Here is a 23882-nt window from a genome sequence, read left to right on the forward strand (position 1 = left end):
AAGATAAAGAGAATCAAAACAGGGAGATATAAACTTTAGGATTAAAAATGTCTGACATAAATGCAATACAGGAAGAAAACATTTCCCTAACTTTAGTGTTATTTAATGACATTTAACAGAAGATTCAGAACATTCCAATTTTAATGTATCAGTGTTAATAAAAGTAAGAGATTGTGTGTGAGTGCATGTCCTGAAAAAAAGACTTAATAAATGCAGAAGTTCAAGTGTACTTTTATTTCACCTCTTGGGCAGTTTCAGAATACAGTTAATTCACAGAATTACAGTATGTGTAACTTTTTCTGTGCAATCACTGCCCATTATGTATATGAATTATTTTTTCTTCTTTGTTCTATTTCCTGGTTCCTCTGTATGCCTCATAGTAACATGCAGTGGCTGTGGCCGTTGTTCTGTCAGAAGGGTTGTCTGGTCAATATGTCCCTTATTATAGCTACTTGCTTTTGTTTATAAAACACTGCAGACATACAATAGCTGCTCCTCCTCCAGTTTCTTCTACACTTGAGCAACCATTTTCAGAAGGAGTTCTTTTGAGATCAAGCGAATAGAAACAGCAGCTCTGGTTCCTGCATTTGTCAATGGTGGTCTCCTGTGGCCTTGCGACTTTATTATCCTTTAAAAATGTAGTAGCTTCAACCTTTAAGAACAATTGCTGATATGCAAATTTTTTTTATTTAATAGCAAAAACAGCTTAAAATACATCAGAGCAAATAACTTATTCAAACAATAATGAAGTTCATGTGGCCTGAGGAATACACTGTGACTGATTAAAATTAGTTTATTAATACTCAAACAAATTAATAGTGGCTTTCCTTGAAATAACTATGTAAAGGTATATGCTTAAGAAAGTAATACAAAGAAGATCAAACATAAACAGGTGCCAAGGACAAGCCAGATTTTAAGGAACTTATGATGGTCCTGGCACTTGGGTCTAGTTTGAAGATAATGATCCACAGAATCAGCAAGTGCAAATTTTTTTGGGCAGTAACCTAGCTGATTACATGCCTTGTCTATTCGGAATGTGTGAGTTACAGCGATGTTCCACACCTAAAAAGCAAAAGAACAATTAATAGTGATTCAAATATAGAATTATTTTAGGTGCCACTATTAGAACAGATATATAAATAAATGGGTGGGGTGACTGAGCAGACACAAAACACAGCAACAGAGAATACAGTGCATTCAACCAGACAGAATCTTTATAAATACAAACCAAACAGGATTGCCATAACCCAGCACAGTCTGGCTATGCCTTCCTCCAGTTCTGCCATATGCCCTTCGCTGGGGGAACCAGGAGTGCATGGCACAGAACTGTTATGCCATCTCTACACCACCTGGGGATCCCCCTATGCAAAGCTACTTCAGCCAGCTTGCTATCCCCTGTCTGTCACTGGAGCTAGAAGTTGGTGCAAAGTGAATGTAAAATGCCAGCAAATCAGAACTGTAGCAGTTTAAACCTATTGTGACAAAGCTCTGTCCTTGCCTCCGTGGGTCCCACATTTCCTGGTGGATTTCGCTAGCCTCAGAGGCTCACTGTGACCCTCCACGTAACCCTTCTTTCTCTAGAGACAAGGGTCACAGTCTACTGAGCCATTTTCATCATAAGCCAGCGAGGGAGGTGAGGAGAAGTTATCCTTCCTTGCACAGTCTCTGTTGTCTCCCAGTCTCAGTGATTAATCAGGGGGCAAAGGTGGGGTGGGGGAGCCCGGGCCCACCCTCTACTCCGGGCTCCAGCTCAGGGACTCTAATAGTATCAGCTATGGTAGCTGACCTTGTAGAAACATGACATGTACAATTCCCTGGGCTACTTCCCCCACAGCAGCCCTCAATCCCTCAAGCTCCACTTCACCCTTACCTCAGGGTCTCCTTCCTTGTGCCTGATGAGGTGTGTACTACTCAGCCTCTCCAACAGCACAACTTCCTCCCACAGCTCCTGACATGCACACCCACCTGACTACGTGGGAGGCTTTTAACTAGTTTCAGCCAGCCCCCGATTGGCTTCAGGTGTCCCAGGCAACCTAGCTTTCTCCCTGCCTTCTGGAAAGTTCTTAATTGGCCTCAGGTGTCTTAATTGACCTGGAGCAGCTGCCATTTCATTTATCCTGGTACCAGGGATTTGTTTAGCCTGGAGCTAATATATCTATCTCCCACTACTTTTCTATAGCCATCTGGCCTTGCCCCCTTACACTATGTAAAGTGAGTGTAAGACTACTCAGGGTGCAAGGCAGTGGAAAAGCAGGCTACTTGTTTCTTTCCACATAGCAATACCACATTGATCCACTAGATGACACTATTCACCCCCCCACCTAACAGAGTCCTTCTCTCATTTTAATAAGCATCAGCCCTCTTCAGCCTGTGAATAATATTCGTGTTTAATTGTTGTTTCTATTCTCAAATCTCTTTCTAAGGGTTTATAAATCAGTAATTAATTCTGTTGAGTGAAATGTCTCTCTTTTTTAAAAAACAAACAAACAAACATACATACATTTAAACAGATTTAACATCAAAAGGCCAAATCCTGCTTAATTTGCTCATAGTCCCACTGAAGTCATGAGAGCTAATTAAGCAGGATTTGGACATATCTTTTAGAAAAGGCATCCAATATTGATTTAAAAATTGTCAGTGATAGAGAATCCACCTCCAGCTGTTGGTAGGTTGTTCCAATGATTGGAACCTCCACACTGCTCTCATAATCCCCTGCTCTCTGGCAACATTTACACGGGCTAAAAAACTGGAAATAATACAGTGGTGAATCAGGCCCAATCTCCCTCAACAATCTGTGCATAACTTCAGATGATACTATGTGGACATATGTATAGGAAAATACTGGTAAGTGTTTAATTAGAATGGCTTCATTGTGATATTTTATAAAATTTAAAATAGCTACCATACTAACGTTAGAAAAAATCAATCATAAACCCCGAGTCCTATGAGTGGGTGGGTATGGGTGTATCTTTGCCCCTATATATTGCATAATATATGGTAATGTAAAAGATAGACATTTATCATGTGTCATTCATTCTTAGTATCATTAATGTTTTGGGGTATATATGGATTCATGCTATGCTCACTGGATGTGCTGAGATAAGGCAGTAAAGCAGGTCACATTCCAGTGCATTTTGACACTGACCTACCTAGAATGAATCTTGATGAAGGGTGCTTCACCTCATCATTTTTTAAAAGACTGACATTACCCAAAAAAGGTGATTAAAGGCAAAAAGCATATTTAAATGATATATATAAGTTTAAATAACCAAGATTTTCTTTTTTTAAAAAGCTGATACTTGATTGAAGCCACTCACATTGCCCAAGTACTGAAAAGATCTCAGGGTAGTGCTTCATGTTACATGCTGCAAAACTCCACATTACAAAATGGCAGCCAAATTCTGCCCTTGGCTTCTGTTGTGTAAATGAAAACCTCCTCTTGCTTCCAAGGGCAGGTCTACGCTACGGGGGAAAGTGGATCTAAGCTACGTAGGGTAACTCAAGTCAACGTAGCTTAGATCTACTTACTGCAGGGTCCACACTACACTATGTTGATGGGAAAACACTCTCTCGTCGACTGCCTCTTACTCTTCTCATTCCAGTGCAGTACCGGAGTTGACAGGAGAGTGATCTGCAGTCGATTTAATGAGTGTTCACTAGACCCGCTAAATGAGTGGTCACCAACCAGTCAATCGTGATCAACTGGTTGATCCTAGAGGATCTCCCAGTTGATCACAATCTCCAGTGGGGCTGCGGCTAAGACAGGCTCCCTGCTTGCCCCAGCCCCACGCAGCTCCCGGAAGTGGCCAGCATGGCCCCAGGGACAGTGGGGCAGGGGTCTCCCTCCAAACAGTGCTCCTGCCTGCATGCACCACTCCCGCAGCTCCCATTGGCCAGGAACTGAGAGCTGTGGCCAGTGGGAGCTGTGGGGTGGTGCTTGCAGAGAGGGGCAGCGTGCAGAGCCACTTGCCGGCTGCTGCCACCGGGTTGCATTGGCCCCTTCTGGGAGCGGTATGGGGCTGGGGCAGGCAGGGAGCCTGCCTTAGTGATAGCCATGCTGCACCGCCAACCAGGAGCTGCCCAAAGGTAAGTGCTGCCTGGTGGGAAGCTACACCCCAGCCCCACTGTGCAGAGTGGCCTGGCCCCTCCATCTAGGGGCTGGACATGCTGGTCACCTCGGGGAGCAGAGCAGCACGGAGCCAGGGCAGACAGGGATCCTGCCTTAGACGTACTGTGCCGCTGACCAGGAGCAGCCCGAGATAAGCGCCTCCCATCCGGAGCCTGCACCCCAACCCCCTACCCCAGCCCAGAACCCCCTCCCAGATCCCACACCCTGACCTGCACCCCAAACCCCTGCCCCAGCCCTGAGCCCTCTCCTGCACTCTAATCCCCTGCCCCAGCCCTGACCTCATTCCAAGCCCCCAGGAGCCTCACAAAATCTAATAGCCCTGGGCCCACAGGAGAGTTAATTCGGCCCTGGTGATACTACCCCTCCTGTGGAGTTTCCTCTAGGAGGCAGGAAAAATTGTATGCAAAGCCTCTCCTGGAAGAAAAAGAGGGTTTCTTTTGGAAGCTCCCTGGATACAGTGGAGATGGTAAAAATTTTTCTGATGGAATGTTTTTTTTGTTAGAAAACATTGATTTTTCCTATCATGATGTGATATTTCATATCCTATTATATTAGGACATGTCATTCCATGCCATAATAGAATAGTAAAATATTTAGACTTTTAGAATATAAATTATAATAGGACAACAGTGAAAATAATAATGTCAAAAGAAAACATTTAGATGAGGTTAAAACAAACAAAAAAAATCTCAGAAATTTCATTTAATGGGAAATTTTAAATTTTCAACTTTTTGTTCCGATTTGGAGGAAAAAAATAATCAAAGTGTCAGAATTTCTCTTGGAATGGAATTTGTGAGTTTTGACCACCTCTAAGTTATGGTATCTGCTGGGGATACACAGTCTCCATACCTTGCCTGTCCTTTTCCTACTTCTATAGACTCCAGGTCTGCAGTTGCCTCTGGAACCTCCCTTTAATATGCAGTTCCGTAATATGGAGTGGCTCATTGGAAATGATAATACAGCCTATGGTCCGTTTTACCTCTTATGGTGATTCCCGGCTGGTTGCATGAGGGATGATGCACTTGGTTCTCCTGTACCCCCTGACATACCCCCTCTGGCCCATCCACTTGCAAAGTAGGGAAACAGTATGGAGGGCCTTCTTGGGAGGGGGCTGAGATGGGGTAGAAAAATGGTGTTAAAGAGGTGACAGACTCGCTCTGCCCCTGCATGGAAAAGTGGAGCTCTATATGCAGGGAATCCACTCCACACATGCATCCAGAGGAGATGTTCCCCACCATTGATATTAAGTGTTTCTTGAGAACTTTAGCCAGAGACTTTATATAGATGATTATGCATGCATTTATACTTTTACCTCATTTCTGGTCAAGAAAGGTGTAAAGCTAAAAACTGGTTTCAACGCCAGGTGTAGGCATTCTGTCACTGTGGCTGTGGACAGAAAGTTGATAAAATGAGATAACAATAGTAAAGTGAGCATAACATAGGGCTTGCCTTTGCTGCCAAAAAAAAAGCCATGTTTTTTTATCTGGGGGTAACTAATGTGCGTGAGTTCTCAAGAGATTAAAAACACAAGTGAAGACAAGGTACTTTAGTTTTACCATGAAGTAAACTTGTTGAGGTCAACCCAATGTGGGGTATAGAATGACCTTAGTGAGTCTAACTAAAGCATCTTGTCTTCACTGTATTTTCACCCCAGCATAGCCCACATATATTAGTTACCCTGAAGTAAAGAAAAAACCCTAGCTTTTTTAGCAGTGAAGACAAGCCCATGGTGATGACAGGTGTTGTGGGCTAGATCCACAGTCAGCCCTCTGCAGTCAGTGGGTGTGCTGGGTTTGCTACAGAAGCAGGATCCAATGTTTTGAAAACAACATATAATTTACAGGATATTTGATGAACCCAAAGATATCTTGTCTCCTTTTGTAGAGAAGTACTTATTACACTTTTACAGGTATTACATAATTCCAGCTAGTACAATTGCACAATTATTGTAGGAATTACACAAGTTTAAATCTGTATATTTCTTTTACAGAACTGCCATGCAGATTACCAGTGACAGTGAAAATAAAAGGTGAAATGCAAAATAAAATAGCATAATAATCTAATACATTTTACTCTTTTTACCTGCTATATAAACGAGGAAAGCAGGAATACGTATCCATGGCCTACTGTAACCTAATTTTTCAAACTGGGAGGGATTAAAAAAAAAAAGAAGAGAGAATAAGATCAAAATATTAATACTAAATTGGGTCAGTGCAGCAAGAATATGCAGAAATAATTACTGTCAAATTATAAATCTGAACTTTTTCCCCAATTCAGCTATTACTATTTTAAAAACGTTTTTCAGTTGAATATCCCTATGACTGCCAACACAATGAGATGATATAGGCAGAGATATCTATTCTAAAACAATAGAGGACATGAGAGGAGTGCATTTTTAAAATCTTGAGTACAGTCCTGAAGTTTATTGCATTGATGTTCATGGGAGTTTTGTCTGTGCTTGCACTACAGGATGTGGCCTTTGTGGAGGTTCAAAATCCTAGCCTGCTAATTATGAACATATCCCAATGCTTCTGTTTTATGTTTACAATGAAATTTAAGGGCATGATTTTCCATGGCCTTGCATCTTGAGGAGCCATTTATAACAAAGCAGTCTCTGTACCATAGTGCTACCAGATAAAAATGGTAGCATTTTACATGCACTTTGGACAACTCTGCACAGTGGTAAATGACTACACAAGATGGTGAAGAATCAGGATTTATAGCTTTTTAATTAAATTAGGTCATAACAATAAAGGGCCTTACCCTGCATTCCTGCACATCTAAAACTCCTGTTGAAGCCGATGGGAGTTTGTCTTTATGAGCTATCACTTTGCTAAAGTCTGTGAGAATACAGGATTGGGTTCTGATCTGATGAAACAGAAATGTAGAACTGGAAGGGACCTCAATAGGTCATATAGTCCAGTCCCCGGCACTGAGGCAGGAAGGTGTTGTCTAGACCATCTCTGAGAGGTGTTTGTCTATCCTGTTCTTAAAAACCTCCAATCATGGAGCTTCCACAACCTTCCTAGATAATTTGTTCTAGTCCTTAACTACCCTGACAGGAAGTTTTTCCTAATGTCTAATATAAACCTTCCTTGCTGCAATTTAGTCCCATTACTTCTTGTGCTGTCCCTCAGTGGTTAATGAGAACAATTTATCACCCTTTTCTTTTATGTACTTGAAGATTCTTATGTTTCCCCTCAGTCTTCTCTTTTCCAGACAACAAATAGTTTTTAAAATCTTTCCCCATAGGTCATGCTTTCTAGATCTTGATTATTTTGTTGCTCTCCTCTGGACTTTCTTCCATTAGTCCGCATCTTTCCCGAAGTGTGGTGCCCAGAACTGGACACACTACTTCAATTGAGGCCTTTATCAGTGCTGAATAGAGTGGAAAAATTACTTCTTGTGTCTTGTTTACAAGACTCCTGCTAATACATCCCAGAATAATGTACGCTTAGTTGCAACAGTATTACATTATGAACTCATTTAGTTTGTGATCCACTGTAATCCTTTTCCACAGATCCTTTTCTGCAGTTCTCCTCCCTTGGCAGTCATTTCCCATTTTCTATTTGTGAAACTGACTATTCCTTCCTAAGTGGAGTACTTTGCGTTTGTCCTTACTGAATTTCACTCTGTTTAAATCAGACTATTTCTCCAGTTTATCAAGTTCATTTTGAACTCAAATCCTGTTCTCCAAAACACTTGCAGACCCTTCCAGCTAGGTACCATATGCAAAATGTATAAGTATACTTTCTATGCCATTATCCAACTTATTTATGAAGATATTGAATAGAACCAACCCAGGACAGATCCATGTGGGATCCTCACAATATGCCCTTCCAGAGAGATTGTGAACCATTGATAATTACTCTGAATATGCTTTTCCAGCCAGTTGCGCATCCACCTTATAGAAGGTTTGGCTGGGCCAGTGATACTCAGACTGAGGCTTGCGAGCCGCAAGTGGTTCTTTAATGTATCTCCTGCAGCTCATGATATTAAAACGCTGTGAGATTTATTAACCAATCTAAGTTATTATCCAGTCAGGATGCTTTTACTATGTTATTAACCAATTGTAGTTGATAAAATAATAATACTTGGTCAGTCAATTTTGCTGCAAGTATATTATACACCTCCCCCTGCCCCCGCCCAATGAATTCACACTGTTGTGGCTCTTTGAGGTAATGATTGCTAATTTGGCTCCTGAGCCACTGAGGTCTGAGAATCACTGGTCAAGGACATATTTATCCAGTTTGTTGATTAGATTGTCATGTGAAACAGTATCAAAAGCCTTACTAAAGTTGAAATGTAGCAAATATATTTATATATTTCTTAAATAGACCAGTTTTAAGTTCTGCTTCTTCAGGTAATTACTGTGGTATTGGCTTCATTTAGCCAATACGTTCTTTCTAGATTAGTTATATGCTCAAGTCCCATACACTGTATTAGAACTAAACATGTATATAGTACATACTAACGGAGTTATCCATTCAGAAAAGATGACATTCTCGCCGTCATGTATGTAATATGCCTGACCACTCTGTTAAAGAGGCAGAGAAAAGACAGATTAGAAACATAATACTGTGGGTGGAGTGACATTTTCTTTTTATCTTTTAAGACTATCTTTAATCATTTTGTAAATAACAGCAACCTAATTAAAAGCAAACATTTACAAATATATACAAATCAACAAGCAATCTCCAATGGAACTAATTCTGATCCTCATGTAAGTTTCACACATCTGTAAATTCATTTAAGTTACTGGAGTTACTTATGATTTATTACACTGATATATAAAAAAAAGAGCAGAGTCAGGTTCATTATGTTTAGGACTTCTGCTATGATTAAAACAATCAACCTAGTTGTCATAGCACTGAGGTTTTACTTTATATTTTTGCAGGAGCCAAAATTACATTAGACATGATGAATTAACCAGAGTTGACAATACTGACATGTTAGTTAATGCAACTTCCCGATTTCATGTTCTATTTGGCACTTCTTCCTGCTTTAAAAACAATGGCGTGTTCTTTAATGATTTTACCTATGTATAATTTTTTATACTAGGAGCATTAGTGACACTATTAAGATTTCCTATGGATTTATATTAGAACTCCCTATATTCAGTTCATAACATTCTGAATATTTCATTTAGTGAGATGAAGTTTGCCAGATGTTATCTCAGAATAAAAAGACAATTTTTTTGAAAGTTTGAACGAATACACTTCTGCGGTTCTCAATTAACAAGAGAGTGAAAAATACATTTTCCCCATATGTGATGTGGTTTGCAGATCCTATTCTATACCAGAGCAAGGCCTGGGCTAGTGAGGCCCCACCCCTCAACAGCTACCGGGCATGCTCCAGTTTAAATGGGCACTGGTAGGCCAGGAGAAGGAGTTACAGGCTGTACTAGGAAGTGACGCTGATGCCTGGAGCTGTGGGATGAGTGACTACAGAATTGGTATGGCCACTGGGAAGCGGTGATCCATATGCCTCTCCTGTTTGGAGTTGGAAACTCACAAGAGGCCCCAAAGAACTGGATATTGTCCACCCCGGCAGACTAAGCTGTTACTACTAAGATTGTGACTACACCCAAAAGGGAGGTGCCACAGCCTGGCAGGAAGTGCCCCAGGTCAGGACACTGTGGAGTGGGAAGACCTGGGTTCCTGTCCCCTGCTTCCACGCCACTGTTGTGATGGACGCCGAGGAAAGAAGAGGGGGCACACAGGAGGGACTGAGGCCCACCGTATATGGCCCACAAGGGCCCTGTCCAGAACGAGCAGACTGCAAAAGAACTGTGGTGCCACTATCTGACTACTAGGCCACTTGCCTATCGGACTGGTCAGCTACACCATATAAAAAGGTTACAACTTTTTTCCCCCAACAAATTCAGCACTGCGTGATATGGAGTAAAGAAGTTGAAATTTGTCAGGGAAATGGCCCACAGTGAGAAGTTTTTTTGAGGGTTAGCATGATTACTAGATCGGAGTTGACTAAGTTATGCAGGTTTGAAAAATTTCAGGGAGGAATATTCTTTTTATCCATATGGATAGGTCAAATCTCTCAAACCCTATTATGCCAGCTTTGCAGAATTATACTAGCCAGCCCAGGAAAAACATCTACTAATCCATACTTAAACAAACACCAACACACTGACAGGTCCTGTGGGTCCTGAACCCAGTTCTGTGCGGGTCCAGGAAGTCATTGCACTCCAATTCTCCAGTGGCAGCTCACACAGACAGCAGTTGGGGCCAGAGTCCATGAAGCCCAACTGGGGCACAAGCCCTTCCCCTACTCTCTGACTGAGAGAGGTCCAAGGCTCCTTGTTGGGCTGCAGCCCCTATTTAAGCCAGAGGAGGAAACAGGAAGTTGTTTGTACAAGTGAGCTTCACCCTGCCATGGGCCACTAGTATGGTGTTTATCTGTTTCTGCCTTCTAATCTTGACCTCCTGGTATCCTGTCTTGGCCTGACTCTTAGAAACGGTTTCTTGATCTCTGACCTCCCGTTCATCTCTAGATTCTAATCTCCTGGCTTTCCAATCCAACCTGATTCCTGGTAACTGGCTCCTGGTCACTGGACCCTCTGCCTGCACCCGCTGCTAAACCCTCGGCCATGCTGCACATGCCCCGGCCCTGACATATACAGAGCTCCCACTTCCTTGCCCATAGAGCCCACACATATACCAGATAACACCACCTCCCCATTATTTAAGCCCCACACTCCATGTGCCAAATGTACACCTCATCTCATCCCCTTCCTCCTCAACACTCAATCTTCATTCAGTCACCCACCAGCTGCACCTCAGTAACGCCCCCATTCTTTTACTACCAACTCAGTTCTCTACCCTCACCAAACTGATCAATTTTCTTTTCTTTACCCCACAAATTCATCAGCTCACATTCCACAGTCTAACAATTCTCTTCTCTCCTCCCTCCTTTCTCTCCAAATTGATCAGTTCTCTTCCTTGACTCACTGTGTAGCAGTCTCTTCCAAGCTCCACAAGGTACTTCAGCCCCTCCAAGTTGGGCCTCGTCCTTGCTACAGTAGCTGCCTGAATAACTTCCCCAAAACTGGGGACCCAAGCCTTCCCTTGGTGGCAGGAAACTCTCTCTCCCCTGGTTGCTCTACTTGCATCATCATTTCCAAAAAACTTGGGGAGGTTTGAAGGGTTGATGTCTATAGCCTCCAACACTGAAGAGGGTGGCCACTGTCACTGTTGGGATTTCTGCCCCTCCCTGGAGGAGAGGGTAGAGGGCAATAGAACAGGGGTTTTCTGGGACTGGGTCTTAGCTAACTCGGGGTGAGAATAAAACAACCTGGCCCAGAAGAGGCGGAGCCTAGAGGAGCTGCTGATCTTCCCTTCACCATAGGCCCAGGGCAGGGAATACTCCAAAGAGCCCAGAGAATTCATATATTTCTACAGTAGCTCAGCTGCTGAACAGAGTCAGAAGGAGAGGTGCAATCTATGAGCCTGATGGATGCTGGAGCTGCCAGGCAGTGTGAGCGCAGCTGCAACGCTGTCAGGTGTGTAATGGTTCATGCTCTTAAGATTTTTGTCACAACTATAAGGGTTGGAAATTTAAGTAAAAATATTCATAAGTGTTCACTAATTTTGAATACCCACATTTTTGGGAATGCTGAGCATGTACAAATTAGGCCCCAAAGGTTTCAGATTGGTCAATTAAAAATGTACACATCTAGAATCAAAGCCAGCTTTTGGGAAAAAAAAATATTAATTAAAAACTTTGATTCTAGAGAATTTGATGATTGCCATATTCACTTGGGGAAGATTCCTACTCAACCTGAGCAGGCAGGAAACCTTACCTTTGCAAAGCTAGCTTACAAGAAGAAAAAGATGTGACACAAAAATATTAACAAGATGAATGTGAGCTGCATTTACAAAGAAGACATTTCGCATGTGGAACTGTACAGTTTGCATATTCAGTACTTTTGAGAATTTAGCAGATTGACTTTTAGACACAGAATTTTATCTAAAAGCCACAGAAAGTGACCCATATTTTAAAAGTGTATCCAACTGGATAGGATATTTAAAATTGTTTACTTACCGCTATATAACCCTTCTCAGGGGTGAGAGCTTCAGCAGCTAAGAGATGAGCTTGCACAAGATTTCCTACATGAACCCAGTTCATCTGAGCTTTGGGATTTCCAAATTTGAAGTTAAATAGCCCTCTTTGGATATTCATCTGTAGAAACAGACAGCATATGCAAAAGACTAAAAAATTGCTTTTCATTTTTCAAAGTACCTTAGGTGCTGGAAACCTGCCAAACAAACTGTTGGGCCACTGGATGATCAAGGCATTTAAGGAGCACTTGAGGAACACAAGGCCATTGTGAAGAAGCTAAACAAATTCTTTGTATCGGTCTTCACTGCAGAGGATGTGAGGGAGATTCCCACACCTGAGCCATTCTTTTTAGGTAATAAATCTGAGGAATTGTCCCAGATTTGAGTGTCAATAGAGGAGGTTTTGGAACAAATTGATAAATTAAACAGTAATAAGTCATCAGGACCAGATGGTAATTCATCCAAGAGTTCTAAAGGAACTCAAATAGGTTATATACCACAGTTATGATACTGCAGAACTATCACTTAAATCAGCTTCCATTCCAGATGACAGGCAGATAGCTAATGTGACGGTAATTTTTTAAAAAGGACCAGAGGCAATCCTGGCAACTACAGACCAGTCAGCCTAACTTTCAGCATCAGGCAAAATTGGTTGAAACTATGTTAAAGCACAGAATTATCAGACATATAAATAAACATGATTTGTTGGGGGAAGATTCAACATGGCTTTTGTATGGAAATCATGCCTACCTAATCTATTAGAATTCTCTGAGGGGGTCAAACAAACATGTGGACAAGGGTAATCCAGTGGACATAGTGTACTTAGACTTTCAGAAAACCTTTGACAAGGTCCCGCACCAAAGGCTCTTAAGCAAACGAAGCAGTCATGGGATAAGAGGGAAGGTCCTCTCATGGATCAGTAACTGGTTACAAGACCGGAAATAAAGGGTAGGAATAAATGGTCAGTTTTCAGAATGGAGAGAGGTAAACAGTGGTGTCCCCCAGGGCTCTGTACTGGGATCAGTGCCCTTCAACCTATTTATAAATGACTTGGAAAAAGGGCTAAAAACAGTGAGGTGGCAAAGTTTACAGCTGATACAAAATTACTGTGGACACCTAGGTCCAAAGCTGACTGCAAAGAGTTACAAAGGGATCTCACAAAACTGGGTGATTGGGCAACAAAATGACAGATGAAATTCAAATCTTGGAAAATGCACAGTAATGCACACTGGAAAACATAATCCCAATTAGCTGTTACCACTCAAGAAAGATCTTAAAATCATTGCAGATAGTTCTCTGAAAATATCCGCTCAGTGTATGGCAGCAGTCAAAAAGATAAAGTTAGGAACCATTAGAAAAGGGATAGATAATAAAACAGAATATATCATAATGCCACTATATAAATCCATGATACACCCATATCTTGAATACTGTGTGCAGTTCTGGTCACTTGATCTCAAAAAGATTAGAAATGGAAGAGGTACAAAGAAGGGCAACAAAAATTATTAGGGGTATGGAATAGCTTCCATATGAGGAGAAATTAAAAAGTCTGGGACTGGTCATCTCTTTTCTAATCTGAACAAGAAGGTATATGATAGAGGTATGGAGAAAGTGAATAAGGAAATTTTATTTACTCCTTCACATAACACAGGAACTAGGGGTCATCCAATGAAGTTAAAAGGCAGCAGATTTAAAACAAACAAAAGGAAGTTCCTTCATATAATGCAGTCAACCTGTGGAACTCATTGCCAGAGGATGCTGTGAAGGTGAAAACTATAAAAAATTATATTTCAAAAAGATGATATAGGTCCATCAATACTATTAGCCAAGATAGTCAGGGATGCAACCTCATGCTCTGTGTAACCCTATGCCGCCGACTGCCAGATGCTGGGACTGGATGACAGGGCATATATCTGTGACTGAATGCACCCCTGTATTCACACCCTACACACTACTGTAATAATCTTTGTAAAAAATATGCCTTGTGAGGTATCATACGAAAACTAATAACTCACTGGTCAATAATATGGTGAAAGTATGTAGCAACATTATATGTAAAGTTATGAACATGGACTGAAATTCAGACATGGCATACTTCGTATGAAATATCACAACCATATACAAATGATGAATATGGGGGTAACAGGCTGCTACTTTGAGGTCCTATGCATCACAGTGGTTATCAGGTAATCTGGCATGTGGCTAAACCTGTTTCTCAAAAACAAAGGCCAGCTTTGTCATCAAAGTTGATGGGCAATCACCTGTCAAGTGGCCATTCTTCAGCAAAGAAGGGGGCCTGAACAGATCAATCTACATTTTAGCAAACAGCATGGAATCTTTTTCACCGCAAGATTCCATGACTCAAACTTCACACCGGGAATGAATTTTATCTAGGGTTAACTCTCAGGAAAATACATTTCAAAGGGTGACCGGGCTATACAAATGAGGGGCAAAAACACCCCAGGGATCTCTCCCTATCTATCTCCCTTTCTCTTTCACCTAAGATGACAAAGGAAGCAGCCGTTTGACTTTGGGAGAGATCCTGACATGAAATTTCATCAGCCCTGTTGCTGAGATCAAGTCTAGTTTGTTAAATTTTAGCACTAGAAAGCATTTTATCTTTATTTCTCTTGTAGCCATTTCTGACTTTAATGCCTTGTACTCTCTTAAAACCTACAAAAGGTAATAAACTTGTTTTATTCTTTAATCAAAACTAATCCAGTGTTGTCTTTAAACTGAACTGTAGGGGTAACTCCATTTAAAGTAGTCAACTGTTGTACATTGAGAGGGACAATGGACCTCCAATATCTGGACTATCCAGGAGAGAGCTGGTTAGTGAAGAACACATGTTTTTTGGGGGAATATCTGCGTCCAGGAGTGTATTGGGGTCATCCTGTAAATACTAAGCAAGGCTCGTGGAAGCCAGAGTGTGACTAGAGTGTGCTGGCAGGCTTCAGCTGTACATGCTCAGGGTGTTATCTTCATGCTGGAAGGCTGTGAGTGGCCCAGGTGGGAGCCACAGCAGCAAAGCACTGTGAGGCACCCAAGATTGCAGGGCAGGTGATGATACAACCCCTCACTTTCTGGGCTGCACCCCAGAATGTGACAGGATGACTTGATAATTGCCCTGTCCTGTTAATTCCCTTTGAAGCACCTGGCATTGGCCACAGTCATAAGACAGGATACTGGGCTCGATGGACTATTGGTCTGACCCAGTATGGCTGTTCTTATGCATGAAATAACTGCAGGAAGGGTGTGATTTGCCAAGCAATGTGATTCATTTAATTAGTCATTGCCTAAAAACCAAATGTTTGCCTCTTTAAAAACAAAAACAACACCACAAAAAAACCCAACATCTAAAACTTGACATCAGGAAGATTTAACTACGGCTGCATGTCATGGCTATGGTCTGATTAACTTCAGCATAAAATATTCTCAGAAAAATCCTGAAATCATATTTTACTATTGTTTAAAGTGCTTACTCAACAAAACAAATAATGCATAATAACCAGTGATGCAGGTGTAGCCCTTTCTCTACAACACTAGCCCAGTTTTTGTCTATCAAAAAAAACATGTTTATAATTTTCATTCGCATCATCCTCCAGTTATGCTATTTGTCAGCTTGCATTATGTGGTCAGTCAACAAAAGGTTGTTTGAGGGACTGGTTAGATCAGTAACCAGGTGTAGCCAGACAGCCAGCCCCCACCCCTCTCAGACCAGAATTGCTGGAAACACAGGAGGAAGCTGGAACAGGGCACTTAACATATATTCCAGCACAGCCTTTGAAGCTGTGAAAAGCACAGGTGTGCTGCTACAATGTGCCTCTGGGAACAGATACAACGATTAAGCTCACAGCAGGCAGAGGCCCTGTGACAGACATGGCTCTTAGCCCCTACTAAATAGCGTGATGCACACACACCAACATCCTAGGTGGGAAAATATTTACCCTGATAAAAGAAATGTCCAGTAGTCGAAACTTATTGTTTCTCTCCCTTGCAAGTGTAAACTACTCTTGCGAAAGCTGGCGTCACCCTGACAGACCAGCCGAATTTGGCATAAGAAAGGAGAAAGAGAATAAAGGAGTACAGAGGTATAAGTAGGGGACCTACAGCACCATGATTTTTGAGTGCTTTTCACTATCTATCTGCTGGTCAGATAAGTGACAGCCTCCCAAGGCTTCTGCAGCTAAGAGGGTCCCTAAGCCTTGTCCCTTATTCGTCTTTCCGCGGAATTGAGTGACCGATCCTGGCTTGGCACCGCTGGAATCGAGAGATGCAAGGAGGGTAAGAAGCACCCACACCTGATCTCCTATCTTTAGTGTACACATATTTTGAAATAGAGCTCTATACTTTGTTTTCTTTCTTTGGGATTGTGGCTTCAGTTTTGTAACTTGTTTGTGTGTGTAACATCTCTACATTTAAATAAGTAGGCACTAGCAATTTTGTAACCACATGATTAGAATCTAGCTTAATAAATTTTGGTAACCATTTATGCATAAGCCTGACTTGTTTTCTCTGGTTTACTGTAAAGCAGCCAACACAATTAAAGAACCTCAGCCGTTTTGGCTCTAAAGCCTGGCCATTAGGTGAGAGTACTAAGAGCCTAGCGTTGAGTTGTGCCGCCTCCACGGGGCAAACTCTTGGGGCACCTGTCAGTCAGTATTGACTGCCCGCTGCGAAGGAGCTCTGAGCTCTAGCAGTTAAAGTCACGGGTGGTTAGGACCTTGGGGCATCCGTCAGCCTAGCCCGGGCTGCCCGCCGCGAAGGGACAGTGCGTCCTAGCGGTTAAAGTCACGGATGGTATAAACGGGCATAGCTGGCACCTCACCAAACATCCTTGGCCGTCGGCTAACACCAGGATATTAGCTTTTGAATTTTTTAGACTTAAACAGTACAGGTACTATAATATTTGTAATGCACTCCAGAGCTGATAATACAATACATACTAATACTCGTGGCAGGTGCTTTTGCTCTTCTGGTCCGTAGATGCCTGGTGGGCGAAGAACACATGTATGGAGCTTATCGCCTCCTAGGAGATATAATGAAATGTGATTTTCCAAATAGTTTCCATATCAGTACACGACAGGTACACTTCATATACGGTTTATATTTTATTTTGAAAACGATAAGAGGGCCAAACACACTAGTCCCTTTGTAGTAAATTCTCTTCATCTTCTTTTACAATGTGAATTTAATACTCATGAAATCTGCTGACTCGTGAGTCCTGAAAATTGAAATCCTCTGACCATAAAATAGCTGCAATATGAACAGCATCTTACATATTTCCCTACCAATATACCCTCATGCCTAACTCGCAAAGGCCACCTCTTACAGTCTATTTATAAAAGAAATGCCCATCTTCAGGCACACAGAAGATTGAAAATCACAGTGTCTAATACAACTAGCTATATTCAGACACCTCCTCTGATCACAGTTGTAGCAGTATCACAAAGAGATAGAAACAGTTTCTCAAGCAGTCAGCATCCAAATCAGTTAGTTTTGACCTTAAAAAGTCCTAAACCTTTAAATATCTCATAGAAATCAACAGGCAGCCTGTGCTCTCTACTGAGAACAGATATGATGTGCTTTCTGTTTGAAACTACTTATAAGTAATAGACATATTCTGCACAAATAGTTTCAAGTTGTATCCCCACGTAGAGTACATCACAGTGGTGTGTGTCTGAGCTCACAGCCGTGGATAATGGTAGCAAGGTCTGCCTCTGGTAGACAAGATCATACCCTGCTTGCCTAGTGTAGATTGAATAAAGCCGCCTTGGCACAGCTGCTATCTGTGTACTCAGAATTTGAGAAACTAACATAACTCAGAAACTGAAAATCTAAGTAACAAGCATCTGTCTGCCTTCTTCCTTATCTGTTGCAAGTCATCTGTAAGCCCTAATGACCTGTGAGGATTAAGCTGGTGGAGAGAGTGTTTAGGGGCCACTGTGTCTATAGTGAAGTTTAGTGGGACTGTTGGCATGAGTATGCGTGTATATGAAAAAGAAATGCAGGCTCAGAGCCTATATTTGCAGTAGAATTTATAAACATTTTTAATTGACTTGAAGAAATAAGGTTTTAATTTTCTGAATCTTGGATTATCCCTTTTCCCCTTTGTGTATAGTCTCTTGTCCACCTAAATATACATGGACACTGAGATTAGACACATTAACTGAGGGAAGAAAAGACCCCTTTATGTTCATAGTTTGACATACAGTAGTGATATCAGAAAAGTAGATTTTTATATGTACCTTTTAGTGGGGTTCCATCAGCTGCAAGGATCATTTGGTCTGCCATTGCTTTGGTTCTAGAATAATGATTAACCTGCTGAAAAGAGTGCAAATATAATGAATTGCCTAACTGTATCCCTACATTGGCAAATGACACCTCTGATAACTTTTCAGTAAACTTGCACATCTATCCAGCTTGCAGCCATAACCTCAATAAAATCTTCTCAAAACATAAGATGTGGAGAAATTATTTAGGCCTCCAACCCTAAATTATCTGTTTATGATAAAAGAGACAGGTTAGTATTTTTGGCTACACAAGTTTAGATTCCCAGTAAACTGAGCATAGCCCTCTTTTAAATTTCTATTTTTACTTATGATATGCTTCAAATATATGCTTTGATTCAAATTATTCTTTGGTAAGGTAGATATTTTTGATATAAATAACAGTATTGTGAAAACAATAGGGTAAATACATATCAATTAAGTGATTTTTTAATTTATACATTTACTCATGCCAGATTTCTCATTAATCTTAAAACTTAAGTTGCTTAACTAGAGTATAGACTTGAAGGGCTCAATTCTCCCATGTGCTAGGGCAGCTCTGGGGCATTCTGGCTGCAGTGTCCCTAAAATCAGCTTCCTGGAGGACTGCCCCAATGTAGAGAAATCATAAGGTGGCAGAGTGTTGCCACAGTGGTTCCTATATGTCCCAACTCACAGCTGACATTATAGGGGCATAGCTAGGGAAAAAGGGGTGTGACTGGGGCTCCTTTACATGCAACTGATCACAGGCTTTTGAAATGGCCTCTTAGGGGTAGGAAGAGGCTGATGTAGGAGCTGCTACAGAGTCTCTACATGACCTGAGGTTCCCACTGAAATATATCAGGTGGCACAAAGGGAGGAAAAACCACTGATAAGCCCCCTGCTTAGCGTTCCTTTGGTATGAAGGAGTCTGCAACATGCATAGAACCAGAAAGAGTGGTCACTTACTTTACAGTGCTTTGAGATACATTGTCTGCATAGATTCCACTTTTGGTGGTGTGCATGAGCCCCATGTGCACATGGTTGGATTCTTTTTTGAATAGCAGTGTCCATTGGGGCCACACGTGCTCCCTGAGAGACCTTGTGACCCCTGTAGTTAAGGGTATAAGGAGTAGGGAGGCCCGAACTGCTTCTCAGTTCCTTTGCCAGTAAAGAATTCCATAGCGCAGGATTCTGAATTCATGGATATGGAGGACTGGTAGTGGAATCTGTGTGGACAATACATCTCAAAGAACCACAGTTACCTTTTTTCCTTCTGCAAGTGATGGTCTACACAGATTCCACTCTTGGGGCAGGTCTACACTGCAATTAGACACCTGCAGCTGGCCTGTGCCAGCTGACTCAGGCTCATGAGTAAGGCTAAGAATTTAATCACAGATACTTTTAGTAAAAGTCACGGGCAATAATGAAAAATTCACAGAAGCCCCTGATCGGTTCCTGACTTTTACTAAAAATAGCCGTGAAAAAATGGGGAGTTTGGGCAGCTGCGGGTGGGCTGGGAGCTCCAGGGACCCTCTCTGCTGGCGACTCCAAGCTGCAGGGGTTCCCCCTGGTGCCTGTGGAGGTAGAGAGCTCTGAGGGTTCCCCTGGGGCCCATGGTAGCTGGGAGCAGCAGGGGGTCTGCCTGCCACCTGCAGTGGCCGGAAGCTGCGGGGGGCTCCTGCTGCCTTGGGCAGCGGGGGTACCCTGCAGCTCTCTGCCTCTGCAGGTGACAGGGGACCCTGCAGTGCCCAACTGGAGCTGGCTGAAGTCTTAGAGGTCTTTAGAAGTCACAGATTCCGTGACCTTCATGACTAAATCGTAGCCTTACTCATTAGGCTCGGACTAAGGGGCTGTTTAATTGCAGTATTGACATTTGGGCCCAGGCTGGAGAGCTTGGGCTGTAAAACCCTGCGAGGTGGGAGGGTCCCAGAGTTCAGGCTGTAGCCTGAGCCCAGAAGTCTACACTACAATGAAACAGGCCTGCAGCTTGAGCCCTGGGAGCTCTAGTCAGCTGGCACAGGCCAGCTGTGGCTTTTTATTTGAAGTGTAGACATACCCTTGGTGACTAGCAAGCAGTATCTCATCCTCAGAGGTGGGTAAAAGGAGTCCTACTTAAAGATCGATTGATGGATGGCTCTGCCTAAACTTGCATCTAATCTAGAGGTAAAATTATGGACTGATCCATGGTGCCACCAGATATATCTCAGACATTGGGATACTGTTCAAAGAGGTAGTAAAGGCTGCTTAGGCTCAAGTAGATTGAAACAATGTGTCCAGAAATGTCTGTCTTAGTTAGTACATAGCAAGTTCATATATAGTCTGACACCCATTTAGTCTCTGAGGGTATTGGTTGTCCTCTCACTGGTTCCACAAATGCACCACATAGTTTAGGTGTGGCTCAAATTGATCTAGTATTGGCTATATCAAAGGACAATGTTCTTACTGAAATCCAATGTGTCTGAAGTTTTGCTTTGGCTGATTGAAAGTTCGAGGCTGGAAATTCGGGTGAAGCCTGGGAGTGAGTTTGTTTCTAAGGAGAACCTGGCATAAGGGCCTGAAAAGGCATCACATGCCCATCATTTATGGGCTTTGCTGTGTCACAAGATGAACAAATCTTGAATCCTGGAGACTTTGGCCATTTAGGGCCTATATACAGAGGGATGTAGGCCTTGGAAGAGAGGGGAGGCGGCAAGGAAACCTATCAATGCCCCAAGCAGCTAAATTGGTGATATATATACAATTTTTTTAAACCAATGGGTTAACTAAAATTTATCAAAGTGAATCTAGGTATCTAACAATAACTAATCTTTCTGTAGGTGAAGAGACGCAGGCTCTGTGGGGTTCTGTCTCATAGCCATGGGTGCTAAGAAGAAACTGAGAGGAAGTTGAGGCTGCCCCACCTCTTATACCTCTTGGTTGCAATGCTCCCAGGGCTCAGGCACAGCCCCAGTGGACACTTCTATTCAAGAAGAATCTGACCTTGCAGCCATGGGGTGCATGATCACCATTAAGAGTGGTATCTGCGTAAACAAACAGTCAAAGAAGAAGCGGTGGCTCCTAAACACATGAGGTGTTCTGAGGACAGGGAAGAGCAGCAAGCAGTGGGAGTGGCTAAGGCACAAGGGGCTCCAGATGGTAAACATTCCCTCAGAGACAATAGCAAGTTGGATGAAATTAGAACAGCCCCCAGACTACTCTAATTTATACTTGGGCTGGGTAGAGAACCAGGGAGCCAAAAGACTCCTTGACAGCCCCCTGCAATAAAGAATCTTCCCATTATTTTCAAATTCCAATTTTTTAGTTTGTTTATTTTTGCAAGATCCCAAATGTGCTTACTTATGGATAAGGACTGAATAACTGATCACAGGCCACTCTTAGAATAATCTCACAGCTTTTAAGTCAGAGCTATGGCAGCAATAGCTACCTCTACCCAAAGACAGACTGATACTACTAATTTAAATAAATGCCCTCTATAGAAGCCTACTTTGGAACACAAATACAGTTTCATAAAGTTGGACAGCAGTGCTTTGCTACTGATCAAGCTGACGAGGTCTGTTGCAAAGTAAAATACCTTTTCTAGTGGAAAATATGGTACAGTTTCCTCATCTCCTTCTTCAATGGGATTCCCTCCAAACACCACATTCACCGTACTAGTATAGATCAGCCTTGGGATATTTCTTTGTTTGCAAACTACAGTAATATACAAAATGCATTATTTTAAGAAAAGGGGAAGAATATGAAAATCCACATGAACTGGCAGCAAACATTTTCTTGTTAAAGGCAACTACTGCAAACATAAGAAGGGCTGTCTTTCAGTTTTAGCATTATTTTTAAATTAACATAATACCTTTCATTCATATGGAAATTTTTCATTCAAAAGATCTATTAGTTAGTGTCTATGCCACAGGTTGAAAATGGAAAGTGCTATATGAATGCTATTGTTATTACCAAGTGCTTTACAAACTACATACACGCAACAATCCCATCACCACCGAATTGCAGTCACTAGTGGGTGAGGGGTCGTTACTTGTGTGAGTACACTTGGATGGAAATAAAAAGCCCTGCTGCATTTCAGTAACATCACATTAAATATTTTTACTGTGTATGATTGAGTTAGAAAAGAAGAGCAATAGGCACATGCATGTGATCATATGGAATTATAAATGATTGCATCATCTTTTCTTATGGACTGTAGCTCTCCCTGCTGAAGTCACGTTAGCCCATGCTTGAGCAGTAGGCAGCTGTGCTCATAGTGCTGATACTTCGAGCACATCTGGCCTGTACCCCTGCCACCTCCTTGCGCACATGTACACACCTCCATGAGGTTATCCCCATTTTCATCTTGTGAGAACTTAAGCGTGATAGGAAACAGAGATGTCTTCCCAAATGTCTCAGTGGAGAAAAGTTTCCCACACCGTCATCCCAGGGATTGGAGGAAAAAAGGTGGAGGCAGCCTTCCAAGTGTTATGAAGGAGAACAGAGTGCTCCTCAACCTTCCTTTTCCAAAGTGCAATGGAGGAAAATTCCTCCAAGATAGGAGACAGAAAACAAAACAAAACAAAAAACAAAAACAAAAATCTTTGGTCAAATGGGATTCAAATCCACCATCCCTAATATTACAGCTGACTCTAGTCCCTTGTGCCAGAGTTCTGGTTGGGTTTGAGGTTTCTATACTCCACTTTTGTATGTAGGAAATCTTACGCAGACACATGCATGGGTACACTACGTAGTGTGTGGGAAGGAACAGCCAGAAGCATGGTCCAACTGTGTTAGGAATAGCACCACTGCGTGGCTCCCCACAGGTTGTGGTGACAACAGCAGGGAGAGCAGCTGTCATAATAGTGACTGAGAAAATACTTGTGGTTGCAAATACATGGGGTCAAATTCTGCCTTTTGGCAATGTGTACTCTTGAAAAATGACAGGCACATGGGAAATCTCAGCTTGTATGTATCCCCCACAATTTTTGCTCCATTATAAACCTGTGGAGACGTAACTCTGCAAATTCTGTGGCTCTAGAGATAGTTTCTGGTTGGGACTAAAGAGGGAAATATTTCAATGGATATGTTCCTTGATTCATTCTTGGCTTTGCTTACCACTTCACTTAAGCTATTTTTGCTCCAGGTAGACATAATCTGCCATGAGAGAAGGGGACTGTGCATGGGCATATAGGCAACACAAAAGTGGGTACAAATTAATCTTGCTTTTGCCTTTGCTGTGAGGGCAAAAGCAAAAATAATTTTGATATGTACAATAGAGTATGAAAAGCCATATCATCAGAAACTGAACTGTTGTCATTCTCCTGAAATTGTTGCTAAAAGGACAAAATATAATGGAAAAAGCCAGGATTTCATCCCAGATATCCTACTCACAGTAAGAAATACTTTAAATATATCATAATTACGTTACTTTAGGGTTTAATTCTG

General features: G+C 42.0%; 1 protein-coding gene across 3 annotated transcripts in view; it reads right to left on the reverse strand.

The window, feature by feature from the left end:
• Positions 1-215: 215 nt before the first annotated feature.
• Positions 216-23882, reverse strand: part of LOC311527414 (putative short-chain dehydrogenase/reductase family 42E member 2) — a 37427-nt gene continuing 13760 nt past the window's right edge. For 2 of the 3 annotated variants that reach the window (XM_084641372.1, XM_084641374.1), the window contains exons 5-12: positions 22030-22148; positions 18456-18531; positions 17154-17236; positions 12191-12328; positions 8601-8666; positions 6212-6275; positions 5442-5515; positions 216-1062 (exon numbers count right to left, since the gene is read on the reverse strand). In XM_084641372.1, the coding sequence (XP_084497498.1) occupies positions 856-1062; positions 5442-5515; positions 6212-6275; positions 8601-8666; positions 12191-12328; positions 17154-17236; positions 18456-18531; positions 22030-22148 (827 nt within the window). In that variant the 3' untranslated portion in view covers positions 216-855. The remainder of the gene's footprint in view (positions 1063-5441; positions 5516-6211; positions 6276-8600; positions 8667-12190; positions 12329-17153; positions 17237-18455; positions 18532-22029; positions 22149-23882) is intronic. The other variant, XM_084641373.1, reaches the window with a different exon arrangement.

The sequence above is a fragment of the Lepidochelys olivacea genome (genome assembly GCF_965140295.1).
Source record: "Lepidochelys olivacea isolate rLepOli2 genome assembly, chromosome: 10".
Classification (NCBI taxonomy): domain Eukaryota; kingdom Metazoa; phylum Chordata; order Testudines; family Cheloniidae; genus Lepidochelys; species Lepidochelys olivacea.